The sequence below is a fragment of the Melitaea cinxia genome, chromosome 17, assembly GCF_905220565.1.
Source record: "Melitaea cinxia chromosome 17, ilMelCinx1.1, whole genome shotgun sequence".
Taxonomy (NCBI): domain Eukaryota; kingdom Metazoa; phylum Arthropoda; class Insecta; order Lepidoptera; family Nymphalidae; genus Melitaea; species Melitaea cinxia.
In genome coordinates, this window is record NC_059410.1 from 11,793,623 (window position 1) to 11,819,799 (window position 26,177).

The following is a 26,177-nucleotide window of genomic DNA, read 5'->3' on the forward strand; positions in this document are numbered from 1 at the left end:
GCATTAAAATATTTTAGGAGAGGAATGTTGGTACATTAATCTTGTTTTTCGTTTGGATATTGAGGATAATTCCTTTCAGCAGTTCGACGTTCATTTTTATTTATACATAATTGAACGTTTCCATGATACGCGTATTTTGTTTACTCATCCAACAATTAATTCTTTATTTAAAACAATTTCGTGCCCAAACCCAACCCCCGTGCGTAAATTCAATATCAGGGTGTAAATATTAGTAGGTATTAATAGGTTTCACAAAATATCAGAAATATTTTTCTTTTTTTTAAAGTCTTTATTGTAATGTATATCTTAAAATATGTTATATTCCCTGACATTACTATGCGCCTTCTGGAAAGCTTCTACACACACATTCTCAGTAAATTCTACATTTTCTGATTATGTCGCTTATTTTCGACGAATACGAGGAAAGGGGTTGTTGTAAACAAAGTATTATCAAGATCCGATTTCAAAGGGAAAATTTTCAGTAGTCCTTATTTACCTTCGTCTCGTTTAACTTTAATTCATCAAAAATATTCTGGATCGTAAAAGTACTATTTTAGAGAGATATAAATTTTTGTTAGTTTTTTTACTGACTTTAAAAAAAGGAGGAGATTTCTCAATTCAACCTATATATATATTTTAATGTATGTTCGGGGATAACTTCGTCGTTGACGAACCGATTTTGATAATTCTTTTTTTGTTGGAAAGGAGATATCTTATATTCTTTTTTGTTGGATAGGAGATAAAGTGTGAATCCCTTAAAAATCCACATAACTTTTTACTGGGTTTACCGATTTTGATGACTTTTAATTTAATCGAAAGCCTATGTTTATGATGTGGTCACATTTAAATTTATCTCTATTTACACTTATTTGCTAGTTATCATATATGTATGTACACTTATTTCCTAGTTACCATATATGTACACTTATGTTCTACTTACAATGTACACTTAACCTATGTTACTGTTAGTAAGGGTTTTTTTTCTTATATATATATTATTTTTTATATAGTTATTATTTATTTATATATGTGTAAGTTATCTATTTGTGTTATTTACTTAAATTTCACTACATAATTATTTATTTATTTATTTATTTTATTTTATAGGTACATCCACAGAATACATATGGAACATTATATATGATTTACTATTACATTATTATCTAATATGTATCCCATTACGGGATACACAGCATTCCACAATATATTAATGCCGTGAAGCATAATTAAAATTACTTCGCATAAAAATTAAAAGTAAAGATCCTACTTGTTAACAATAAAATTCATTTAAAAAGGTCATTAATCAAATTTATATAAAAAAGTAAAGTTAAGATAATATTAATAATCAAACATAGCTAGAATTCAATAATAATAAATTCAATAATAAGAAGTTCAATAATAAATATTTAACTGAAATTTAAATAATTATATGAACATGCAAAAATAACTGCTATTTGTAATTATTTGATAAACCAAAAGGATATAAGAAATTATATATCTATACATATATATATGTATATCTACTTTCTTATTTTTATATCATGAGCCACGCCTGCCCCCAGCATCTTGAGCAGAGCCCTTGCCAACGACATATCACGCTTGTGGATAGTTCTTTTAAGGTTGTGCTCCAAGATTGTTTTGTCGAGGCACCCAGCGCTCGGCTAACGAACCTGCCGATTGCGTCATCACCGTTGTCAGTGTAGTAGACACAGATTAAATAATAAAATTTTAAATTAAATCTATAAAATATCCAACTAACACATATAATTAATTAAGTTTTATCATATTTATCCGCCAAAACCGTATAACGTTCTTCCTTGTCGTTTCAAAGCGTATTATACCACATCTATGGCCGTCACTGTCTTTCGTTTAGCATGCTCCGTGTACGTCACGGCGTCACGAATCACATTTCCTAGAAATAGCCTCAGAACACCCCGTGTTTCTTCGTACATTAAACCGGATATCCGCTTGACACCGCCTCGTCTGGCCAATCTTCGTATAGCTGGTTTGGTGATGCCTTGAATGTTGTCTCTTAAGACCTTTCGGTAACGCTTTGCGCCTCCTTTCCCAAGTCCTTTGCTACCCTTACCTCTTCCTGCCATGGTGTTGCTTGTCTGTAGTACGAATGTGAAATGGCCGGTCTCAGTCGTTATCATGTACACCTGATAGCGATAGTTACTCATAGTAGGGAGTATATCCACCAACCCGCATTGGAGCAGTGTGGTGGATTAAGCTTTGATACTTCTTCTACATTGGGAAAGAGGCCAATGCCCAGCAGTGGGATATTACAGGCTGAAGCGCACACATTTAAATCGTGTGAAAGTAATTAAGCTTAAAATTACGATTATATTCTAACAATGGCTAAAACTCGACTAAATATCTACCGTCTACACTCACAAAATGTCTCGATCACCACAAGGGTCTTGATATTACTGCGTCCACTACCAATACCTATCAATACCTACGTCTCACTATCCACATACATTGACACGATTTTATCGCTACTTATTATTAGGTCAACAATTAACGACCTATTCGCATTTATTTATTTATAAAGAATTGACATTTTATTATTTTATTTGTATCAAAAATTAATTGATCAACCAAACTACGAGTATGTAATTACTTGTAGTGAATAATATTTTATATATTTACTCGTTTGTTACACTAAGTTGATTTTTTGGTTTATTCAAATTAAGCTATCAGATTATCCATCTATCCCCAGGGAGTAATTTCACGCAATAAAAACGTTTTATATTTTAAACAAATATCAATCTGAAAGGTTACACAAACAAAAACATTTTTTTATTAAATTCGTTACCAGTTGGAACAAAATTGAAAGCCTACTTAAGTGTTTCTGATATTGTAAACGCGTAAAGTAAAAGTTTGTTAGGTTATTTGTGGTTGTGAAAGTTTGGATGGATGCTTATTATTCTTTTTTGAATAATGTAATGCGTCCAAAGTATCACAAATTGCTATGTAGAAAGTTGGAAAGCCAGAACAAAACATATTCTACTTTTTGTTCGAAATTCTTATGGAATGATATGTCTATATGTAATATGAAAATGTATATATGTAAAACAATCAAAAATTTATTTGCAATTTATAATAATGTTAAAATTTCATTGTAATATTCTAATTTACGAGAGGATATTTTATTCATAGACATAAACATCTAGAGCACACATTGCATGATGTTATATTTCAAAGGGCGAACGCTGGTTGGCTGAAAAAATTGTAATAAGCTCTGACATTGTCGGTCGAAAGTAAAATGTGAGACATTTTAACAATTAATCCCATTTTTTTGCAAATGTTTGAAAAATTCTTACTTTCACAGCGAATAATTATGAAAATTTTCAGAGAACATCGAAAAAATTTTTTTTTCAAAGCAAACAAAATTTTTAGGATTGTCAAGCATTTTATTATAATTTCGATACTTTCAATGTTTACTTATAAAATAAAACATTGATAAAGTGTAAGACTTATGTAACCTATCGCAACACAATTATATTTCGAACTCTAATGACAGGATACTCGATTTAATATTTTGCAATGGTGAAGTAAGTGTTACTCGATGCCGAGACTCATTATTGCCGATGGATTCACATCATCCGGCGCTGTGTGTGTCGGCCGACTTTGTTCAATTGCACAACCTTCAGCCTAGTCAATATATAAAATATTTATATAACTAAGGTGACTATGAATCAGTTAACAAAAAAATAAAGGATACCGATTGGTTTGTTGAATTTTCTTATAGGTCTTTACTTAACGCAGTCGACTTTTTTTATGAAGTTTTAAATGATTTAAGAAGCACTCACGTACCAACAAAAATAGTTAATAACTCACAAAACTCACTCACATCACTATTTGGTTTGAAACATGCCTCATTAAAACTATAAAGGAAAAATCTAAATTTCACTCTAAATGCAAAAAAAAAATTCCTGTTCAATCTTTATACCCAGTACTAGAACTAATTATGTATAGCCAGAATCGTTACTTGTTGAGAACGAGCAGGTTTTTCAATGAGACTGCAGATAAGTCACCATCTAAAACGTCTTATGGCTGATGAGTTTTTTAGCCATAAGTAAGCTGTTGGTATAGGGAAACAAATTTTTTTTTATTTTTTTTTTTAACTATAGTCCTCAAGTCTTTTGTTAGTGCATTAGTGCACGTGTCTGTCCTTGTATATATATGGAAACTTTTAATTGGCCTTTATGTACATATTTGTTTATTTAAATCCATGTCATTTAGCTGTAAGTTTTCCTGTAAAAGAAATAAAGAAATAAATAGACTTACACATTATTACTTAGCAAAAAAAAAATACAAGCGTTAAATTGAAAATGATTGTGTAAACTACCCAATTAAAAAACTTTGGTCACATTGTTACACGACGGAAGAATACAATTTAGTATAGTACTATTATACAGTTTTTTGTTTTTGTTTATAAATTCAAATTAATATTTTATAAAATCAATAACATTAATTAAAATATATGATCCATTTTATTTAATAATTTGCCACCATCTTGTAGGTAGTGACAAGATTCCGTTGCTGTAGAAATTTTGGGACTTCACATTAAAAACCGTGACAAGTAGTTTTGATTTGCCCTTCCAATCTTACCATAACTCAACATCACCTTATTGCGTGTCAACTCTGGTCTCGCGATATTTTGTGCAGCTTGACCGACCTTTGACCACGATCTCTTTCGTACATTCTTTTCGTCATCTGTGATCAATCTCTTCTAAAATGTAAAAAAAAAAAAAACACACTAAACGATATCATTACGTCTTAAGAGAGAACCGCAAATGACTAAGTACATGGTTCATTAATTTCTTTCAGAGAGTTCATGTGGCACCCAATATCGAGCCTTTTTTTGTGTAGCCAGCCTTTTTCAAATGGATCAATTCTCAGATTTTCAGCTATATCGTAACTACTCAAATGTCAATCTAGCTCTACTTCTTCAAAAATGTCGTCACGTTTAACCATAACTGGGCGACCAGAGTGAAATGCATCCTTGAAATCAAAATTGCTGACTGAAAATGCTTAAAACTGTTTTGCGCTACTCTTACTGACACTGCATAGGTCCATAAAAGTCACAAATTTTTGTAGCAGCTTGAGTCGAATTTTTCTCTTTTTTAAAGTAAAACTTAAAAATGTATTGAATTTCTTTGTTGGATTCAGCCATCTTATATTGGCAAACAGAAAAATAAATGAAAAGTGGCGGGACTTTCATGGTATCAAAAACAGCCAGTTATATGTCAAACAACAAAAAAGATGTTAGAGCAACTTTTTACGGGAACATAATAATACGATAATAAAATACGAAAAGACTTTTATCCCGACCTATAAATTAGTTATTAGTATTTCATTTGACTAAAATAACAATTGTTGTCATAGGTACTTATCGTAATGGAGGCCAAAATGTGGATTTATTCGAGTGTGGAGACCTATTGGACTGTGAAGATTAGATGCTAAAAGGAAAAAAAACATATTATATGATGTACGTCCTTTCAGCGGTAGAAAGAATATGTACTCAGTCACAAAGAAAAAGGTACTAGACCGCAACAAATATTATTAGTATATTAAACGCCCTACAAGTTTTTGATAATGGAATTTCCTCCATATAATTGTTAGATTTTGGGTCATTACGACGAGAACATCAAGATTAGACTCCTGTATAGCATAATAATCTGATGCTCTCGACGTTTACTAACAATCAATTTGTTTACTAATCTAATCGGCTGTCCTAGAAGTTCGATACTATATAAAGCGCTCAAGTATGGTTAGAGTACTTCAGAAGGTGAAAGGCTACCCCCATTGTGTTATTCTGACACACTCGAGTCAATCCCAAAATCCCTGGTAGGGCTCCCCTACTATTACAACACGTGTCTTAAAAAACATCGTTTACTTTTTCACTTTATTCAGATAAAATTTAGAAAAATTTAACAACCTCATTAGATATCTAATATTTATTAAGTAATTTTGGAAAAATTTCAATTAGTAACATTAATAGAAAATAATAATTTAATAGTTCACACATACATTATTTATCTGTATTTTTTATGTATAATATATAATAAATTATTATTCACCGTGCTGCCATATCCAATATTGATTGCCAGTACAATATTTCACGGCAATTAAATGCAAAAACTATAGCGATAGCAAATTTGGTACATGCGAACGATTTATCAAATAAAATATAACAGCATAGGCTGTCCTAAATATCGACAGAACACATCGTATAAGATTGATATTGATTGTGTTGATAAAAAATTATTTCCTGTGACAAAATATTCAGAAATGTCTCAAATAGGCTTCTAAAGACACTTTAGTATCGTCATTTTGCAAGGCATAAATTTATTTACATTAATTCGTTATATTATACCAACATAAATTTCCTACCAATATAAATACTACCAACATTAAATTCGAAATTTTCCTAATAAATTTAAGATAAGGATATGGCAATTTTAAACTATTTCAATGCGCTTTCTAATGTTATTGCTAGGCTACACATGTAAATGATAAGAACTTATATCCGTACACCACCTATATATAGACAGTACACGCGATTTTATACACATTTTGTTTTTAGCTCGTAACGTGACGTCATATAGCTTATACATGTTTATCATAAACAGGCTTACCAATCTTTCTATACAAATAAATTAAATTGAAGTGTCTGTTTACACTATTAAAATAACCGCTTTTTAATAAATGCATATGGATGTTTACCAAAATAACATTTTTTACAATTTTTGTCTGTCGTCTGTTTGTTCCGGCTAATATCTGAAACGGCTGGACCGATTTTCATAGGACTTCCACTGGCCCGTAATAAGGAGTAACTAATTTTATTTTAGAAATATCTTTATTTTATAACTTTGCAAATTGAATAATAACGTTCTTGCTAAATTCCACGGGGACGAAGTCGCGGACACAGCTAGTAAATAAATAAAACAACAAAAATAAAATTAAAGGAAGAAATTAAAGAGAGAGAAATAAATGGAACTAAGCTGAACATAAAAAGTTATGGCGCTAATGCACGATTATGTTCATACAAATGTACATATAAATATAGTCATAAAAAACAAGTGCATTTTGGTAAGATGGACGAAACCTTTGTCAATGTACTGAGAGGACTAACTTGGTCGAGAACTCCAGCTCAGGCATGTTTTCTCTTTACTAATTTGCCTTTACGTCCACATTCACTTATAAGCAAATATTGTTATACCAGATTTTTAAGTACGTGTTTGTAATCATATATATATGTGCAACACGTTGTTATATTGTGATTTCTATTTTTTTGTCTTTACTGTATATCGATGTATGTGTGTGAGTATGAATAAATGTTTATTATTATTATTATTATTATTATTATTATTACACGGTATGCAGTATTCTTAATATTCATGTGTAAGTATTTGAAATAAAACTTCCTTAAGCACGCTTGACTTATGGAGTGAGCTGGTGAATGCATGACGAGAGTATTACGAAAAGTGTGATTGGGTGAGACGAACGGAAGTTGAGAAGGAGACCTAATCTAGAACTAAAGAAGTTTTACTTCAGTCGTGTAGTCTAAAACACACTCGTTTTTTAGGATAATACGGGTTGTCTGGAAGAAATGGCTAACTAGCCATAAGACCATACTCTATCATAGACTCTTGTACTACACATTCTTAAGTTGTCTGTATTATTATTATTTTGTATTTGCATATTGTGGTTTACAATAAAGAGTAAATAAATAATACGATGCTATGCCGTGATTAATGTTTTAATATGTAATACGGTAACTCGATTTTCAAACATAGTTTATACATGTCTATTTCAAAAAAAAAAAAAATATAACGATTTTTATGCTATATTTAATGGCCCTGTAGGAAAAACATTACAAAACTCTTTTTCTTTTGTCTATAAAAGAAATTCTCAGTAATAAATCAGGCTTTTCATGTACCGATTAGGTAGATACCGCTGCATATTATAGTCACGGTTATAGTTTTATGTAAGTAGGTTAATATCACAATTCTTTTTATTCCATTTTAAAAAGTAAGTATATATCCGAGTTTATAGTATATTTTTTTTACATAAAAGTAATTTTTAATAAACGTAAAAATGTGGTTACGTATTCGATTCTCATGGTACAAATATTGGTTTCTACTCCGAGTGTAGATGTGTCCTGGTAAGCCTTATCAAAATATCTCGAAGGGCACGTAAAGTTCGATCCCAGTTGTTATCATGTTGAAAATCATCTTCTAACCCACAGTGGATCAACAAATGATGAATAAAGCTTCGACACCTCGTCTATGTAAAGAAACTTCACGAGTCTTTACATTATTTTAATTTAATCAGCATTGTGAATCGATAACGTCACAAAAATAAAAGGTATACAAAAATAAAAAAACAAAATTTACAGTTCAGTTTGTGCAATATTTTTTACTTACATCCGCTTAAATTCAGATCAATCACGGCGTATGTCCATCAATTATTTTCATAAAAATATCAACGTTATTACAATAACAGATAAAACGTTAACTGACATATATGGAAACGTGTTACGAATTTTTATTCATATTTTTATATTTTATTTATATATTTATGTATAAATCAGACTGATCTAGTAGTTTCGACAGAACAGAAACATACAGAACAGTTTTATTGGTGTGTTTTTTTTTGTGGACCCATAGGATTACCCCTTATGGATACACCATGGCCCGAGGGAACTGAGGGTTATGTCGGACTTGCACCGCCCAAAACCCCTGGGGTGTCCTTTTGTCGGGCTTATGGTGGTATCGCGGGGACGCTAGTGCACTTCCGCAATCCACCGACCCACCGCCAGCTGACCCGGTGATAGTGGAGTAAACTCCCCTCCCATAACACCTCTGCGTGGGGGGAAGGAACTCCCCCCTCTTCTCCGCGCCGTCTCAGCGCCACACCATCACCGTCACGAAGGTTGCCATCCACCACACACCCACCCCCGAATCCCCATCTAAGCCGGGATCGAGAGGACGTGACCCGTCTCCGATGGTCCAGGGTGGCCCAAGGGCTTGTGCACTTCTGTGCCAACGACGTATGCGGTCAGGGGCCACTCTTATGGCTCAGAGAGGTACCCGGAGCTGACTCTCCCCATCGGTCGTTACCCGTGGTGAGCAGCAATTCCGTAATAATTGCGTATTCAGTGCATTCATTCCTAGAGAGAAATCTATATGAGGGATGTTTTATTGCGACATAGTTCCCAAGAAACTTACGATTTTTTTTAAAACTCTACAACAGATAATTAAATTCTACTTTTAAATATGACTACTAAACGTGCCTAATTTTGTTTCTAATGTATTAAAAATATACGACTTCTTCAGCTTTACATTTTAAGCACAAAAAAGTCAAACAAGAGTAGCTCCTCTCCTATTTTTGAGTAAGAATTCCTGTTTCCAAATTAATTACTGCACGCTTTACATCTTTTTGAAAACCCAGTTTCCCTTAATAAACTTGCAAATATCATTCACAGAACGCTTGATTGCTCAATAGTCGTTATTCATGATAATTGTTTGTCGGATATATCGAATTGTTAAACTAATTCGATCAAACCTCCTCGATGATAATTTAATTGTAAAGTTAATGATAACAGTAATTTTTAATTTAACCTACAATACTTCAATAAAACACAATTATTGGGAGATACACAAATAAAGATTACAGTTATATTACACAAATATAGAGGTTACAGATTGAACGCCATTGAAGATTATTACTCCACCTTAATGACCGGTAAGTCGGTCACCAACACGCCTGCCCAGCGTGGTGACTATGTGCAAAACACATGTGTTAACGCCATTTTTGGCGCGAAGTTGTGGAGGTCTATGTCCAGCAGACTCGTTGGCGCAACGCTTACAGCTTTGGATTGTACCTGTTGCGCTGGCGGTTGCGGGTTCGATCCCCGCACATGACAAACATTTGTATTGGCCATACAGGTGTTTGCCGTGGTCTTGGTGTTTGTGCAGTCCTTGTGGGTCTCCCCACTGTGCCTCGAAGAGCACGTTAAGCCGTCGGTCCCGGTTGTTATCATGTACACCTGATAGCGATCGATACTCATAGTAGGAAATATATCCGCCAACCCGCATTGGAGCAGCGTGGTGGATTAAGCTCTGATCCTTCTCCTACATGGGGAAAGAGGCCTATGCCCAGTAGTGGAATATTACAGGCTGAAGCGTATGTCCAGCAGTGGACTGTGATAGGGTAAAGTAAATGTTCCGTAAGTCATAACTGTACCTTTTCTTATAACTTATATTACCTGGGTTACCGAGCTTAGCTCGGTATTTTTAGTAAATCACGTTTTTTGGAAATCATATTTAAATACGAATTACATAATTATAAAATATGAATAATATTTTCCGATTTTACCAACATAATAATAAAAAATATGAAGTGGTTATTTAAATAAAAAATCACGAGTGTAATTAGAAAAAAAAAGAAAATAGTCGACCTGGAGGCACGGGGATTTGAACCGTGGTGAGCTATTACTACTTTATGAACATTTTCGAAATTTACCTTCTAAATTATCTAATTAAGAAATGACTACAATATCGTTAGAATAACGATATACGAATAATTTCTTCATTGCCTAAAAACAGGGATAAAACGACATTTTCTAAAAATGAATCTCAGCTAGATGGATTTACTGTGTGGCTACGGTACTAAAGAATATAGCCACCCCCTCTCTTCCCGTGGGTGTCGTAAGAGGCGACTAAGGGATAACACAGTTCCGCTACCACCTTGGAACTTAAAAAGCCGACCGGTGGCGGGATAACCATCCAACAGCTGGCTTTGAAATATACAGGCCGAAGACGGCAGCAGCGTCTTCGGTGCGACAAAGCCCGCTCTGTGGTCACCAACCCGCCTGCCCAGCGTGGTGACTATGGGCAAAACACACGAGTTCACGTTATTTTTGGCGTAAACTTGTGGTGGCCTATGTCCAGCAGTGGACTGTATAGGTTGTAATGATGAGATGGATTTAACGCCCCCTAAACCTCCTATATAATATCACGAAAATCGTTGGAGCCATTTCAGATTCAGATTATATATATATACAAGAATTTTTCGTTTAAAGATATTTGATATAATTACAAAAATATTTTTTTAAATTGGGATATATATAGTTACAAAAAAAGCCTTGTGAATTTAAGGAATATGAATTTCACCTTTTTTATTAGACGGTCTCTAGCAAAGTCTAATGATTTCTTGTTTGAAATTAACTTCTTTTATACGTTATCTCGACGCAAAAATATGATTAACCCGTCTAGTCGTAGCTGGAAATTAAAAAATTTGGATTTAAATGTCTTTGCTTGCAATTATCTCAAGACTTTATACTTGTTTGTTCTTTACTTTTACTCTTTTATCTTATAGACTAGCTGACCCGGCGAACTTCGTATCGCCTAACAGTGACTTTTAAGTATTATCACAAATCTTTTGTATGGGAGTATAGAAACTACTTTTTCAGAAAATTAAAAAAAATTTTTTTTTTTAGATTTTTTTTCTCCGTAAGAACCATCCTCGTACTTCAAGGAATATTTTAAAAAAATAATTAGCGAAATCGGTCCAACCGTTCTCGAGTTTTGCGCTTAGCAACACATTCAGCGACTCATTTTTATATTATAGATGTAACGTATAGGGCGTTAAAAAAAGCATTCTGCGTTAAAAAACCAAAGGCATTAGCATAAAATATTTATAGCCTACTATTACATCGATGTCAATGAGTTCAGTGATCTAGACGGGATATTTATTATATATATATGGATTTGTTTCCACTGGATAGTCCTATTTATTTTTATGTGCAATTGTTTTCAGTACTAACACACATATTTGTCCTCTCCGTTGAAACTGTTTCTAGTGTTCTTTATAAATTATGTTCTTTATTATATATTTCTTATAATATTACGTATGTGTAACCGATATTCGAAACTATTTATTATTGTACAAATCCAACTAAGCGCACACGACTACGTCAATTTCATACAAAAATATGGAACATTTAATAAGTTAAGTAATTCTTACATAACTAGAAGGAAATTACCTTTTGTTAGACCGTCAGTATCACTTTTGTACTAATCAACCCCGCTAATGATCTTCTACTAGAGTGCCCTCAAAGCGAGGTCATTCATTAAAACGATGTGGCCCTTGCTTTCTCACTTGAAATCACGAAAGCTATCGAAGGCTTTTTGGATCTGACACAGTAGCCAACTAAATATGATTGGCCTTGTATACCTAATTTTTTGTTGTATTGACGTTTTAAAATGCTCGTTGATGGACACGATTCTCCTAATGTGCGCAAATGGGAAGACCTAGACGTATTTGTCTACTGATAAAAAGAAATATATTACATTCTCACATCTATTTTCCGAAACGTATTTATTCCAATTAACCATAATATTGAGGTTTTGGGCACTAATATTCGTTAAGTTTCACTTCTGAAAAGTTAATGTAGTCTTAGGTAAAATTGCTGTCCAAAAATATGCAAAGTATCCCATACTTATAAAACGCTGCGTATATTATTTTCCAATTGTAAACAATAATTTCGATACCTTTACTTTTATTTATCTTAATATTTAAATTCAACTGAACAAAATATAGTATGCATGTAACGTTAACTTATCTCAGATGTAGCATAATAACGTAGGTATACGAAAATGGTTTTCCAAGCTAAGAATAAAAGGTCTAATATAAAGTGGAAATACGTGGATTGCATATTTCACGAAAACCTCTCAATCTCTTGAGACTACATGATATTGAAATGAACATTCGATCTTGTTTCAAATACTCACTACTACTTTTGATTGATATAATTATACTCGTTTTCTTGTAACGAATTATATATAATACGACTAAGTCTTGGTTTTGTACATGGTAAGTGCAAGTTAAAAGTTAAAACGCCTGTCTGAAGGACTTACTTTGAACTAAAGGCTCACTACGATTTTATTGGACAAGGGACGTGGCTAGGTTACGTGACAACGATGAGTCACTATTCTCTTAACGCGTGTACTTAATCATTGCGATACTGCCTCACGCATATATACCAAAGTCTATATATATCACTGACTATCTCCTGCGAGTTTTTAATAAAATGTCATACCAAACGAGTCAGCTTTATTGGAGCTATAACCAAATTACTGCTTTTAGACGATTATGGTGGCAAACTCTTGGTGGTTTGGTGGATGTTAATCGGTTACCGTAGCCTGAGGACGCAAGTAATGCCAGGAGCATTACAAACGCGTAGCCAACCCTACCTTGAGGTGTACGACAGGATCTACAGCTCGATCCCGATCATCCACTCGTTGCGCATGGAAGGATTCACCGACTCACGAATACCAGCAGAACAGGACCGGACTCTGTACCTGACTTTCACGCAAGAGGAGAAGAAGGCGTTGATAGGTCGGGGATACGGAGCTGGGGAGGGGTCGAGAATCCTGACCATTCATGAGGCGCAGGGACAGACGAGTGAAAACGTCATTGTTATCCAGACGAGGGCGGAGAGGCTTCGAATCTATGATAGTGTCTCGCATGCTGTGGTCGCGGTGACTAGACACACTAACACCTGTGTCTATTACACCGACGACAAGGACGACGCAATTGGCCACTTCGTCAGAAAGGCGGTGGAGGCTAACCGTAGGCAAATTCTCGAGCACAGCCTCAAAATGGCGATCCATAATAGGGATGCGAATGTTATTGAGGATGTGCTCGCGAAACTGGCGGCGGGCGCTGTTTTAAAAAAATGAGAGTGGCGCCGACAATGCGGTAAATTAACAATGTAAGTCACACAATGTAAATTATAAAGCATGTAGTGCAGTATAAAATTAATGGAGCATGTAGAAAAAAAAAGAAAAAAAAAAGCTAAAAAAAAACCATAGTCGTAAGTGATTATTCTAGTTATTATTATTTAATTTAATTCTAATAATTATTCTAATTAGTATTATTATATAATTATAAATATATCTCTCATGGTCAGTTTTGGACTCACCATCGAAATAGAGAAAATAAGCTTTAGTTCGTAATTCGATGCAATGTTGAAAATAATACGCCTCAACGCTTGAAAATTAAAATTTAAATAAAAAAAGGCATGGGCACTCAAGAGCCTATGGATGTTAAAATTTAAATTAAAAAAAGAAAAAGAAACCCTACCTTGAGAGGCTCCCCAGAAGCTCTGCCCATCTTATTAACTACAGAAACCTAACGCTACTTAAGAGTAATGTCATTTAGCTGTGATTTTTGTAAGTTTTAGTAAGTTTTAGATACTTCCCCAGACGGGCTGCTAAAGATATTGAGCAAAATATTTCCTGCTGGGCCCTACCTAAATAAAAATAATAAATTAAGTTATATTAGAAAAGCCTAAAGGAGGGGAGACCGCGTCTTGGCATACGCGGTATGGGACGTCCTCCTGCCCGTTGGACCGACGATCTACTTAAGATTTCCAGTGTAGGCTGGATGAGGATTGCGGAAAACGGGAATGTCTGGCGCGAACTTGAGTAGGCCTATGTCTAGCAGTGGACTGCAATAGACTGAACTGACTGACTGACTGACTGAGAAAAGCCTAATTGCTCAGTAGTTAAGCTTTCGTATTATTCAACAAAATTCAGTAATAACGATCGCAAAGTAAACAGTAACATATAATTAAAGTAATTTTAGACCTTTTTTTTACGTGGGGAAAATCCTTATGGACAGGCTCTTACTGACTAAAAACCACCACGTGTGAGCAGATCTTTGCGTGAGTGGGGCAAGATAAGTAGTTTTAGACGTGGGGAAAATCCATCATGGATACTCTCCAGCGTGGAGGCGCCAGAGGGTTATGTCAGACTCCTACTGACTAAAAAACCACCACGTGTGAGCAGTCGTCCGCCTGGGTGGGGCGAGATGGGGTCGCGCTAGCATCTGCCACCTCGCCCCGGCGGTAAGTAATTTTAGACCTGACCTAAGTCACCTTAGTAAGTTTCAATACATTTGTTTAGTATTTAATTTTAATGAAACTGGTCACATCGAAATAATAATAATAATAATAAATAGTAAACGCCTCACACTTAACAGCCCCCACTAAGATTTGCTCCTGTGTTGTGGATTCGGAAACACACACAATATACAAGCACACAAACGCCCAGACCATGATAAATGTTTGTACTACTATAAGCCAGTGCTGTGACCACTGCGCTAACGCGTTGTCAAAATATAACTACATTTGAAACGATTATTACCCGACTGCCAAGGAAGGGTTATGTTTTTCGCGCGTATCTTGTATGTATGTATGTTTGTATGTAATATTCTTTACTACCTCATATTTCCAGAACCACTAAACGGATTTACATAATTGAGGTATTGTTATGTTCGTCTTAGCTGCCCAAGTGTTCTTAGATAGGTGACATTAAAAAAAATCAAACATGGCGGCTGCGCGAAGCCTTTGTAGTTAATGAAAAAAAAATTTTTTTCTCGAATACTACAATATGGGTATCAAATTGAAGGGAGTCGGAGGCATGAAATTGAAGGATAAGTCAAATCATTCTCTCTTTGTGCATGTCTCTGACTGCATGTTATCTACGACATTGCATAAAGTTTCGAAGGACTACCGTATTAATATATTTTAAATGTACAGCACAAAATGTTTGATATTGTTTCTATTTATTTCGCTGACTTTGTGTGCATATTGAATTTTTATCTTGTTCCAGCTTTTTCAGTTGATTTTCTATTAGTTGTTCTTCACGCAGGCGGGTTTTTTGTTTTTTTTTTTTAATTATTATTTTATTTAAATTAATTAATTAATGGCCAACTAATAAATATATGCTTGATGAAAGATAGAAAGAAAAAATTTCTTTACGCCTTAGATATTAAAAAGGATTAAATCATTATTCCCTTCTTACTTAAAAAAAAGTATAAAATTACATGTAATAACGTGTAATTTTCTAACATTAACTACAAATACACTAGAGCTTCCACAAAATTTTATTTTACATAATACCCCCCTTATGATAAAATTCACACGACAAAGAACTCTCATGAAAACTTTCATTTCCCATTTCACCCTGTTAAGGATCTAATTTCCAAAAACTCTGAAATAAATGCTCCGGATGTAGCTTTTATTAAATCCAAAAAGATTTATTGTTTCATATAAATATGACGTATCAAAAAAATATATCTAGTTCCAAGTTTAGTATGTAAAATAATCAGTTTCCTATGTTTAATAAAATTGAACGCAGACTATATATACGAGTATATAGTACTTATGCATACATTGCAAATGTTTCGCAAAACTTTTCTCATATAAATTCAGACATATTGAAATATACAATTCAAGCAACAAACGAATACTGCAAACGTGTTTAGAATAAAGCATGAAAACGCTATATGACTTGATTTTTAAAACAATTCGTGGAAAAGGAAATAAGTCATGTTTTCTGAGTAAAATGCATTATTGTTTCTTTTGATTTGTTTGAGATGCGACATTTTGAAATTGTCTGTTCAATATCCTATTTTCCCTTCAGAATGATTGAAACAAATACGCTAGTAGTGCCAGTCGAGTCTTGCAAATGCTACAATGCACAGTTGTAGTTTATAAACATTATATACTCCTATTTATGTGTTGGTGCGAAAATGGTTATGAAATTGTGGCATTCTTTTTGTAAGCTCGCGGCCACCATCAAAAAAGGCTATTTATTTATATTTTACGCAAAAAAAAATCTTAATCAACCTTTCTTTTTTTAAATTAGCAATCGCTTAAAAAAAAGCGTACTGTCACGTTCATACAGATAGATTTAATTGTATGTTCAAAGTTTATACATAGTTATATGTTTTTCGTTATAGTCTAAAATCGTAGTAAAAATAAATGTTGACTCAGAGAAAATTTTGACACGTTTTTCATAACACTATACATATATTTATTACCAACAGACCCATTTTTAATAGAATATACATGTGTCTGATGTCTTTTTTGGCATAGAAGATCAATTGTTAAAACTAAGTTACTTTTATCTTTAACCAAATGGTATGTAGAGTGTAATAAATCTGCATCTCCATATCCATTTGCTATGAAAACAAAATAAACGTAACTCAAAATGCATTATAACACTACCCAATGTTATAATCTTTAAAGTTTAAAATGGTCTAAGTTTAACTAAAGTTTGACAAAACTTAAGAAAAGTTAGCTCTATAACCTACTAGTTAATGTGGCATGGTTAGTTTTATAGCAAAAGTTAAAGTGCCCATAACTTATTTATAAACATTTTTAAAAAACTGTAAGATTTTAGGTTATAGAATATCATAAGTATTTTCGTGGTCAAATGCTTTTTATTTAAAAAAAAATAACTAAAATTGTACTTGAAATTATGTCCCCGTGTGCTGCTGACGAGATTGCTGCTACATTTCCTCATTGAACGGTGTTTTCGATTCTGTAGGTTTCAGGTGGAAGGTGTTCTCTCTAAGAGGCGATAAGCCATAGATTTAAAAATTATAGTAGTTCTAATCCAAGAAAAAGTGATCCAATCGCTTTTTGTTTGAATGTATGACGAAATCGAATAACTGATATTACATAAATAACTAAAATACTACATATTGTACTGAGATTACAAATACTTGGGAAGGTATAATATGTTGTGGTATGGTGTGTTGGGTTTTGCGTGAAACAGTTACAAATATCCATTCATCCTCACAAACTTTCGCATTTCTAACTTACCAATGTCATACCCAGTTGATAAATTAAAAAAACCTAAGCAATTGACATCCTAAAAATGGAAATTTAAAATATATACCATATTAGATGTATGTAAAAAATATTAAAAAGGCACAATGTTTCATCAGAACTTGATGTATGTTTATCTACTGTCCATACTTTTAGTGTATGTAACGTCAGCGTATAAATATGTAATAATAAGTAATATTCCTAATCATCAAAATATACAATAATAAATACACCTTTATAAAATTTATATTAATGCCCTAATGTAATATTAGTCACAATATAAAGTTTTAAAGTAGGAGAAAACGTGTAAAAAAGGTGTAAGGAGACCGGCAGATATTCGCCAACAAGCATCAAAGTACCTGTACCGTTGAAGTAACAACAGCTGCTGTAAACTTCCTCTTTAATTTCATTTACTAATCCTCTCTTACCCTCGTCGTTGCTATAACTTAAAGATCATATAAATGCATATTTAAAGGACGAAACGCTAATAAATTTAAAGACTCTGTCTGTAGCTTCGAGTCAGGGTGGGGGTAATACCCCACTGTGAGTACGCCCATGATACCCTTTATTAAGTGATTTGTCTAAAAAAAATATTTAATAACAGTTCATCCACACAAAATTAATAATACCATACAATGATAACAAGTTTAAAAGTTTCGAAATAATAATTTAGCACCAGGAACCAGTTGTTTGCTCAATATATTATTTTGACAGTACATATTTCATTACACATCATGTTTCATTACACTAAATGTCAGTATTTGAACTAAAATAATTTCGCACTATTATTTCTCTACTCGGTCTGGCAATTAACGATTTGCGATACTTTAAAAATATCACCTCACCCATTAATAGTACCAGCCTGTATTATTAAATTATGGTAATATAATGAATACACCAAAAACTCACTTTCATGAAAAAATTTTATACTTCATTATCTTAACATAATAAATTTAAAAAATGTAGATCCAATATGTAAAAAGATGTAAAAATGTCCGACACGGTCAGTCGGAGACGCGGGTTCGAATCCCGCTGGAGCGGTCAATTTTTGATATGATATTCAAAAATGTTTAGAATTCCTAATGTGTGGGTACACAAAAATAAAATCGTGCATATTAAAATGTAGATTATTAAGTTGAAATTTACTTAAATACCTGGCAAAAACCCGACAGTAATATGTTCATCAAAAATTTATAGAAATTGTCGGGGCTTCGAGATAAGTACGAGAAGTACAAAACTTAACAGAATTCTCGATGATCATTAACATTCTTCATACAACAAAGTACTACTTACGTTAATAAATGTCCTATACCATATGCAATGAAAGCTTTTGAATTGTGCGAAAACATGTAAATGAATTATATATGTGTATATTCTTCTTGTCTAACTGACTTCATTATTGATAGAAAATTGGGACTAGTCTGTCTAAAGAATCGAATTTTTAATGTTCTCGTTATGTACATATATTTTTGAAGTTATACTTTTTTTTGCTCGGTAGGAAAAAGTGATGAGAGTAAACTTTTACGATGCGCGCGCATACCGTCACAAAAAACCGACATCCTGAAGTGATCTATTCTACGAAGAAGAAGTTAGTAACGTGAAGTTAGCTAGCCAATGACTTATAACTTCTTACGTACGTACGTATAAGTACACACACTTTTTTATTTGTATTGTACTCCATAAATAATTGTATTTGATATGTATGATTTTATTTTTGTGTTACCTTCACATTAGGAATTCTAAACATTTTTGAATATCATATCAAAAATTGACCGCTCCAGCGGGATTCGAACCCGCGTCTCCGACTGACCGTGTCGGCGCTCTAGCCAATTAAGCTATGGAACGATGTACCCGCTAGAGCGAAATTTTCGATATGATGATTTTTATTTTCGGTTTAAGCGAACCGTGGCGCCGTCTATAGTGAGTTCTTTACAGAGACCCGTAACTATTCAAGGTTTCATATTACAATGAAAATCTTTGACAGGAGACGACACCATGCTATTTATAATATGTATAATTTTATTTTTGTGTTACCCTCACATTAGGAATTCTAAACATTTTTGAATATCATATCAAAAATTGACCGCTCCAGCGGGATTCGATAATTGTATTTGCTCAACAAACAATAAATATATAACACGACAAGTAATACAACGTATGTAGCCGAAAAAAAAATTAATGAAACCACACGACACGCATCATCTTTCGATTAACAAAAAAAAAACCCATCAAAATTGGTGCACCCAGTAAAAAGTTATAAGATTACATAGATAAAAAAATTCCAAAAACTTTACAGTCGAATTGACAATTCCTTTTTTTAAATCGTTTATTAAAGAAAGCGATAAATGATATTTCAATAAACGTAATTCTCCCCGTCATAAAATTAAAAATACTCGTAACAGACGAAAAGGTCAAAGCAGGGAAATAAGCCTTATTTTAATTGTCGTACTGCCTAGCCGCGTGGTTACCGGATGTCGCCGACCCGTTCGTTCATTGTGGAGGTTTTGTACAAGCCATATGCTATGAAACCGGTAAAAAGCCTAAAGCGTTCCTGTTATTATATGGATAAAACTTGTTCTGTTATAGCTATTTTATGTATTTTAGTTAGTCATTCCGGTGAAGTACTTATACCCTTTTTAAACATGTAGTGCACGTATGCTAATTATTATTCATAAAGTGAGTAAAAAGAGGAGCTCATTAAGGAAAGACGAAGTTAGAGGAACAATCTAGTACTAGTAGTTACTTGAACAGATGAGCGTACACATATATATATATATATATATATATATATATATATATATATATATATATATATATATATATATACGTGAAATTTATTTATATTTATTTTATTTAAAAAATATTTAGTTAACATAAATGCATCCATAATTAAAATATGTCGGAAATTAATAAAATCATTTATTTTTGTTAAGTTGATATATGTATTAGTAACAATAACTTATTATTGTCGTTTTACAAAATAAATCCTTATAAAGATCTATTATTAGAATAATTCAGCTTAAAAAATTAACGAACCCAAGAAATTTTCAGTTAACGACAAAGACATTACGAAGAGTGTTGAGCTACGCCCAGTGAGATTATTTATCGCTGTATCGACCCTTTCGTCTCTTAACTGTTCATTCAAATATACAGGCGAGTCGGAGGGCTTAGATATTTAATTTGCATAGGTTCGAGATTCTCTTCGACCTCTAAATTGCTATTGCCTCTAGTATTTGGATTTGCAATTCTGATAAGGATTATTTTAGTTGTAATATACATATTTGAACTGGTGCTTAAAAAAATATAGACATACAAAATTGTTACAAATTTAGTCTTTAACTATTATAAACAAAATATTGTCACTGACTTAAAAACAGTTCTAGATACTACCTACATTTAAACATCAATGACACTGAAGCAAAAACAAAAACTTATTATCACGTTGTTATGCTCGTTTCAATCAACGTGCATAAGGTCAGATTTTAATGCAACAAGTTAAAACGAAACATATGATTACTTACCGTTTGGTTCCTTTTTTTTTGTTTTTTTTTTTTACATGGGGAAAAACCATCACGGATACCCTCCGGCGCGGGGGCGCCAAACTGTTATGTCAGACTCCTAGTAAAACCACCACCTGTGAGCAGTCGTCCGCCTGAGTGGGGCGAGATGGGGTCGCGCTAACATTCGCCACCTACCGTTTGGTACTAGCCTAGGTATATTATAACTTGTAGATAAACACAACTGTAACATACACTGTAGATGTAACACACACTGACTTGCTAACGTTATGCTTTTAATGTTAGTAAGTCTTTATAAATAATCTTAGCTTGCAAATATACAACTGGCGTGACCGCTATAGTCTTAATTCTACAAAACTTTGAAAATAAGTGTTGTACATTAAATACAGGAATCAACAATCAACACCGTCTTTAAATATATAATTCAAAACCTCCTAGTCACTGATTTTTCTATCCTTTGCCATAAACATATCAGCCGCTTGCCTGGAAAATATCGTTCTATTAGCCATAAGGCCGCCGATTCTATAATAAATTTTTATAATTATAAACATTTCAGCCTGTCGCAGTCCACTGCTGGACAAAGGCCTCCCCAAGTTCGCGCCATACATCCCGGTCTTCCGCAATCTTCATCCAGCCTACACCGGCAATCTTACGTAGATCGTCGGTCTAACGGGCCGGAGGACGTCCCACACTGCGTTTGCCAAGACGCGGTCTCCACTCTAGGACCCGTCTACTCCAACGGCCATCGGTCCTGCGATACAGATGACCAGCCCACTGCCACTTCAACTGGCTAATTCTGTGGGCTATGTCGGTAATTTTAGTTCTCTCGCCGATAGTCTCATTTCTAATCCTGTCTTTGAGAGAGACCCCAAGCATAGCCCGTTCCATTGCACGTTGAGCGACTTTAAGCTTGTGGATCAGTCCCTTCGTCAGTGTCCACGTCTCGGCTCCGTATGTTAACACGGGCAGGACGCATTGCTCGAAAACTTTTGTCTTCAAGCATTGCGGAATCTTCGAAGTGAAGACTCGACGGAGCCTGCCAAACGCCGCCCAGCCCCACCGAATCCTCCTATCGGCCTCCTTCTCGAAGTTGTTGCGGCCTAGTTGGATAGTATGGCCTAGGTAAATATAATCCTGAACAACTTCGAGAAGGGTACCATCGACCGATACCGGTATCGGTATGACTTGGTTGTTAAACATAACTTTCGTCTTATCTAAGTTCATACAGAGAGCATTTGGCCTAACTCATACAGCGTCTCCGCAAAGATGACAATATCGTCGACGAAACGAAGGTGAGAGATTAATTCACCGTTGACGTTGATGCCTCGTTCCCCCCAATCCAAGGTCTTAAAAACATCCTCTAGCGCAGTGGTAAACAGTTTCGGTGATATTACATCCCCCTGTCTTACCCCACGCCGGAGGTAAATAGGTCTTGTTCTTTGGTCATTGACATGAACGGTCATCGTCGCCGCGTCGTACATAGATTTCAGTACCTCGATATATCGCCAGTCGATATGACATCTCTGCAGAGAGTCCAGGACAGCCCAGGTCTCGACAGAGTCGAAGGCTTTCTCGTAGTCTACAAATGCCATACACAGCAGTTGATTATATTCTTCCGTCCACGTGTGGATGTGATCCACGGTGCTGTAGCCATATACATATAATTATAATGTAGTAAAAATTTATAATTATAAATACAGATTGAAGACGGGCAGCAGCGTCTTCGGTGCGACAAAGCCAGCCCTTCGGTCACCAACCCGCCTGCCCAGCGTGCTGACTATATATGGGCAACACACATGAGTTCACGCCATTTTTGACGTGATCTTGTGGAGGCCTATGTCCAGCAGTGGATCGCGATAGGCTGAAGTAATGATGATGATGATGATGATGAGAAAGGCGATGCTTGTCGTGTGGTCCCATTTAAATTTAAGCGAGATGTGACGAGTTATTTTGAGTTAACATTTGACGTCGGCTTTTATTTTTGAACAAACAAAATTATAATTATATCTTGTATTTACTTCGAGTGTAAAATAAAGTATATTTCGTATTTTCACTAATTCCCTCACATAAATAGTCCTTGTGTTGTTAGTATATGTGGCCGTCACATCAAATAGATGAGCCGTGCCATTTACTAGCTACATATTTCCACAAAAATTATATCGATCATATATCGATCATCGACTATAATTTATTTGGCAACCAATTTGAAGACAATAAATATTTAGCACTGATTAAAGTTTACCCGATTTTGAATTTAGTGCGTTTCTATGTAATTCATTCAGTAATGCATGTCTACGTTGTGGTATAGCATAAAATATTCAATTGTAAATCGTTAAATGGTTTTAGAATTATTAACTAACATCGAAATATAGATAGGTATTTAAAAAATTTCGCAGTTTAAGTATAAAGCTGTATAAATTCCTGTTTATTTATCGGACTAGAAGAAATTTAAAACAAATTTCAAGGATATTGTAAATATTTCTTAGAATTCTGGTGGATAGTTACAAAATGAAGGTAAAAAATTTTACAGCGTAAAATTTTGATAAGAAATATTTGGACTTAACAATTCATTAATATCAAAAACGAACATTTAAATTAAAAGTGATATCTTAAAGTATTCAAAAACTGACTTTATAGATTTTAAATGTAAGCAAATTATCTAATACAAATCAATCTAAGTATATAACTTATTAAGTAACCGAAATTATAAAATAATATACCTTAATTTACTTCATCGTCTCACCTATAAAATTAAAAAATACTCTGAAAAACACACTAAAACCTTTTAAAGCATTAACGTACTTTTAAAGCTTTACTTTAAACAATTACACAGAACATATTCTCATGCCTCAATTCACCCTCATAAGTGTTGTTTCCAAAATTGCTGAAACACTAAATTTGTTACTGAAAACCAAGAAGAAGCTTACAAAATTGCTCTTCAAAACCTTTTTTAATCAAAAGCTAAGTCGTTTTTAAAAATGTAATAAAGTTAATCTATACAAATAAATAAAATTGGAGTGTCTGTTTTGAATATTAAAATAACCGCTCTTTACTAAATGCATATGCATGTACACACGGTACATATACCAAATTACATTTTTTTTAAATTTTCGTCTGTCTGGCTTTCTGCCTGTCTGTTTGTTCCGGCTAATCTTTGAAACAGCTGGGCCGATTTTCACGAGACTTTTACTGGCAGATAGCTAGCTGATTATTACATCAGGAGTAACTTAGGCTACTTTTATTTTAGAAATGTATTTATTTTAACTGAACAATAACTTTTCATTAAATTCCACGCGGATGAAGTCGCGGCTATTATATACTAGTTATATTATATTATTTTAGTATAGTCGTCACAAAATAAGAGGCCCGTTTGGACATATGTCATCGGACGTAAATAGCGAAGTAATCATACAACTCGGTATTAGATACGATAAATCGATTCAAGTTTGTATGAGTATTTGATCGATTTGATTATGTACTGTGAAGTGTATTTGATTAAAATTTTGATCAAAAATTTAACTTAAACTTAATTCATCATTCATCATTACAGCCTATACAGTCCACTGCTGGACATAAGCCTCCACAAGTTTACTCCAAAAATAACGTAAATTCACTAACTTTAATATTGTCGGTAATTTGAAATAATACAATGGTACAAGGGCAAATGGTCTTTATTTTATATTTTTATATTGTTTTCTATTGTTTACACGACTTTTAATATAATAAAACAAGTTTTTCGGATTTTTAAGTGGTTTATTAGCCCAATCAAAATTTTATTCACGACTTTGAGCGCCAAGCTCTATTTTCAGTAAAGATCACTACAAAATATTTATTTACGATGAAAATCGAATGAAGCTGGTGAAATTCAGTAAATAATTAGTTACAGAACGTAACTGTTTTTGAGAAGTCTCGTAATAATTAGAAATTGCATACTACTGTAAAGTAAGCGCGAAAAGAATACTCCCAATATATTATATCATATTATTCAACGCGCAAAAAAATGTACGTATGTTTTAAACGCACTTTATGTTATTAATAATTATTTTATTGTTTCTTACAGTTTCGTACCAAGTAACGTTCTAGGGCATTTGTCAAATGTCCAAACGGGCCTCCTATTTTGTGACGACTATAGTTCTTTAATGGACTTTTCTGCTCCCGTCACACAAGGGTCAGGACTGACGAATTAGATATACAAACTTTTCATTTTAATAATTTCGTCATGACAAATGACATTACCACATAACCACTCCGACCCGGCACCCGCATTAATGAAGAGACCGCTAGACATTAATTAATTTAATATTAAAAAACTTTTGTAAAAAATAATTATATTTCGCTTATTCTTCAGAAAGTCGGAACTGAATATTTTTCACGGTATCTTAACTTTTCTAACAAGTATTCTAGTTTAGTAATTATAAAACAAAGGTAAGCCTGTCTTACCAATTTCCCAAAATGGAAAAAAGATATATCATACCTATAATCTGGAGCAGATAGATCGAGTGGGAGTGGTGAAGTACATAAACCTTACAGAAACTCACAGCCAAATTATCCTCTCCAAAGAACTCCTGGGAATGCGTTGTATTGACAGCGGGTCTTAACCAATCTAGCGAAATAAAAAATAAAATCCTCATAAAATCCATCGCCATCCTCAGTAAATTTACCACTTATATTTATTGTTAACTAATCTAAAACACGAGTACCTTAAAACAATTAAATAAGGCTTATGAAGACGCGACGTTTTAAAGAGTCAAGTGGTGTATTTAAAATTATTATCAAATAAAATAATACTTTTAAAAGTCTAAAACACTGCTTTTATCGCACCGAACCAGTTAACTTATTAATAAGTTAGTGGGAAAGTCACTCGTTTATAAGATAGCAAATGGCGCCCTACTTACAGAGAAGTTACCTAAAATGATCTTCGTGCTGGTATCTGACCTCGTTACGGCTATATACTT

General features: G+C 33.7%; 2 protein-coding genes across 2 annotated transcripts in view; one reads left to right on the top strand and one right to left on the bottom strand.

Annotated features, from left to right (window-relative positions):
* Positions 1–26,177, top strand: part of LOC123661729 (receptor-type tyrosine-protein phosphatase kappa) — a 195,174-nt gene that overhangs the window by 99,903 nt on the left and 69,094 nt on the right. The window lies entirely within an intron of this gene.
* On the bottom strand, positions 1,748–2,132 carry LOC123661730 (histone H4-like). The gene has a single exon (XM_045596675.1). The coding sequence runs from the start codon at positions 2,100–2,102 to the stop codon at positions 1,836–1,838; it is 267 nt and encodes an 88-aa protein (XP_045452631.1). The 5' UTR covers positions 2,103–2,132; the 3' UTR covers positions 1,748–1,835.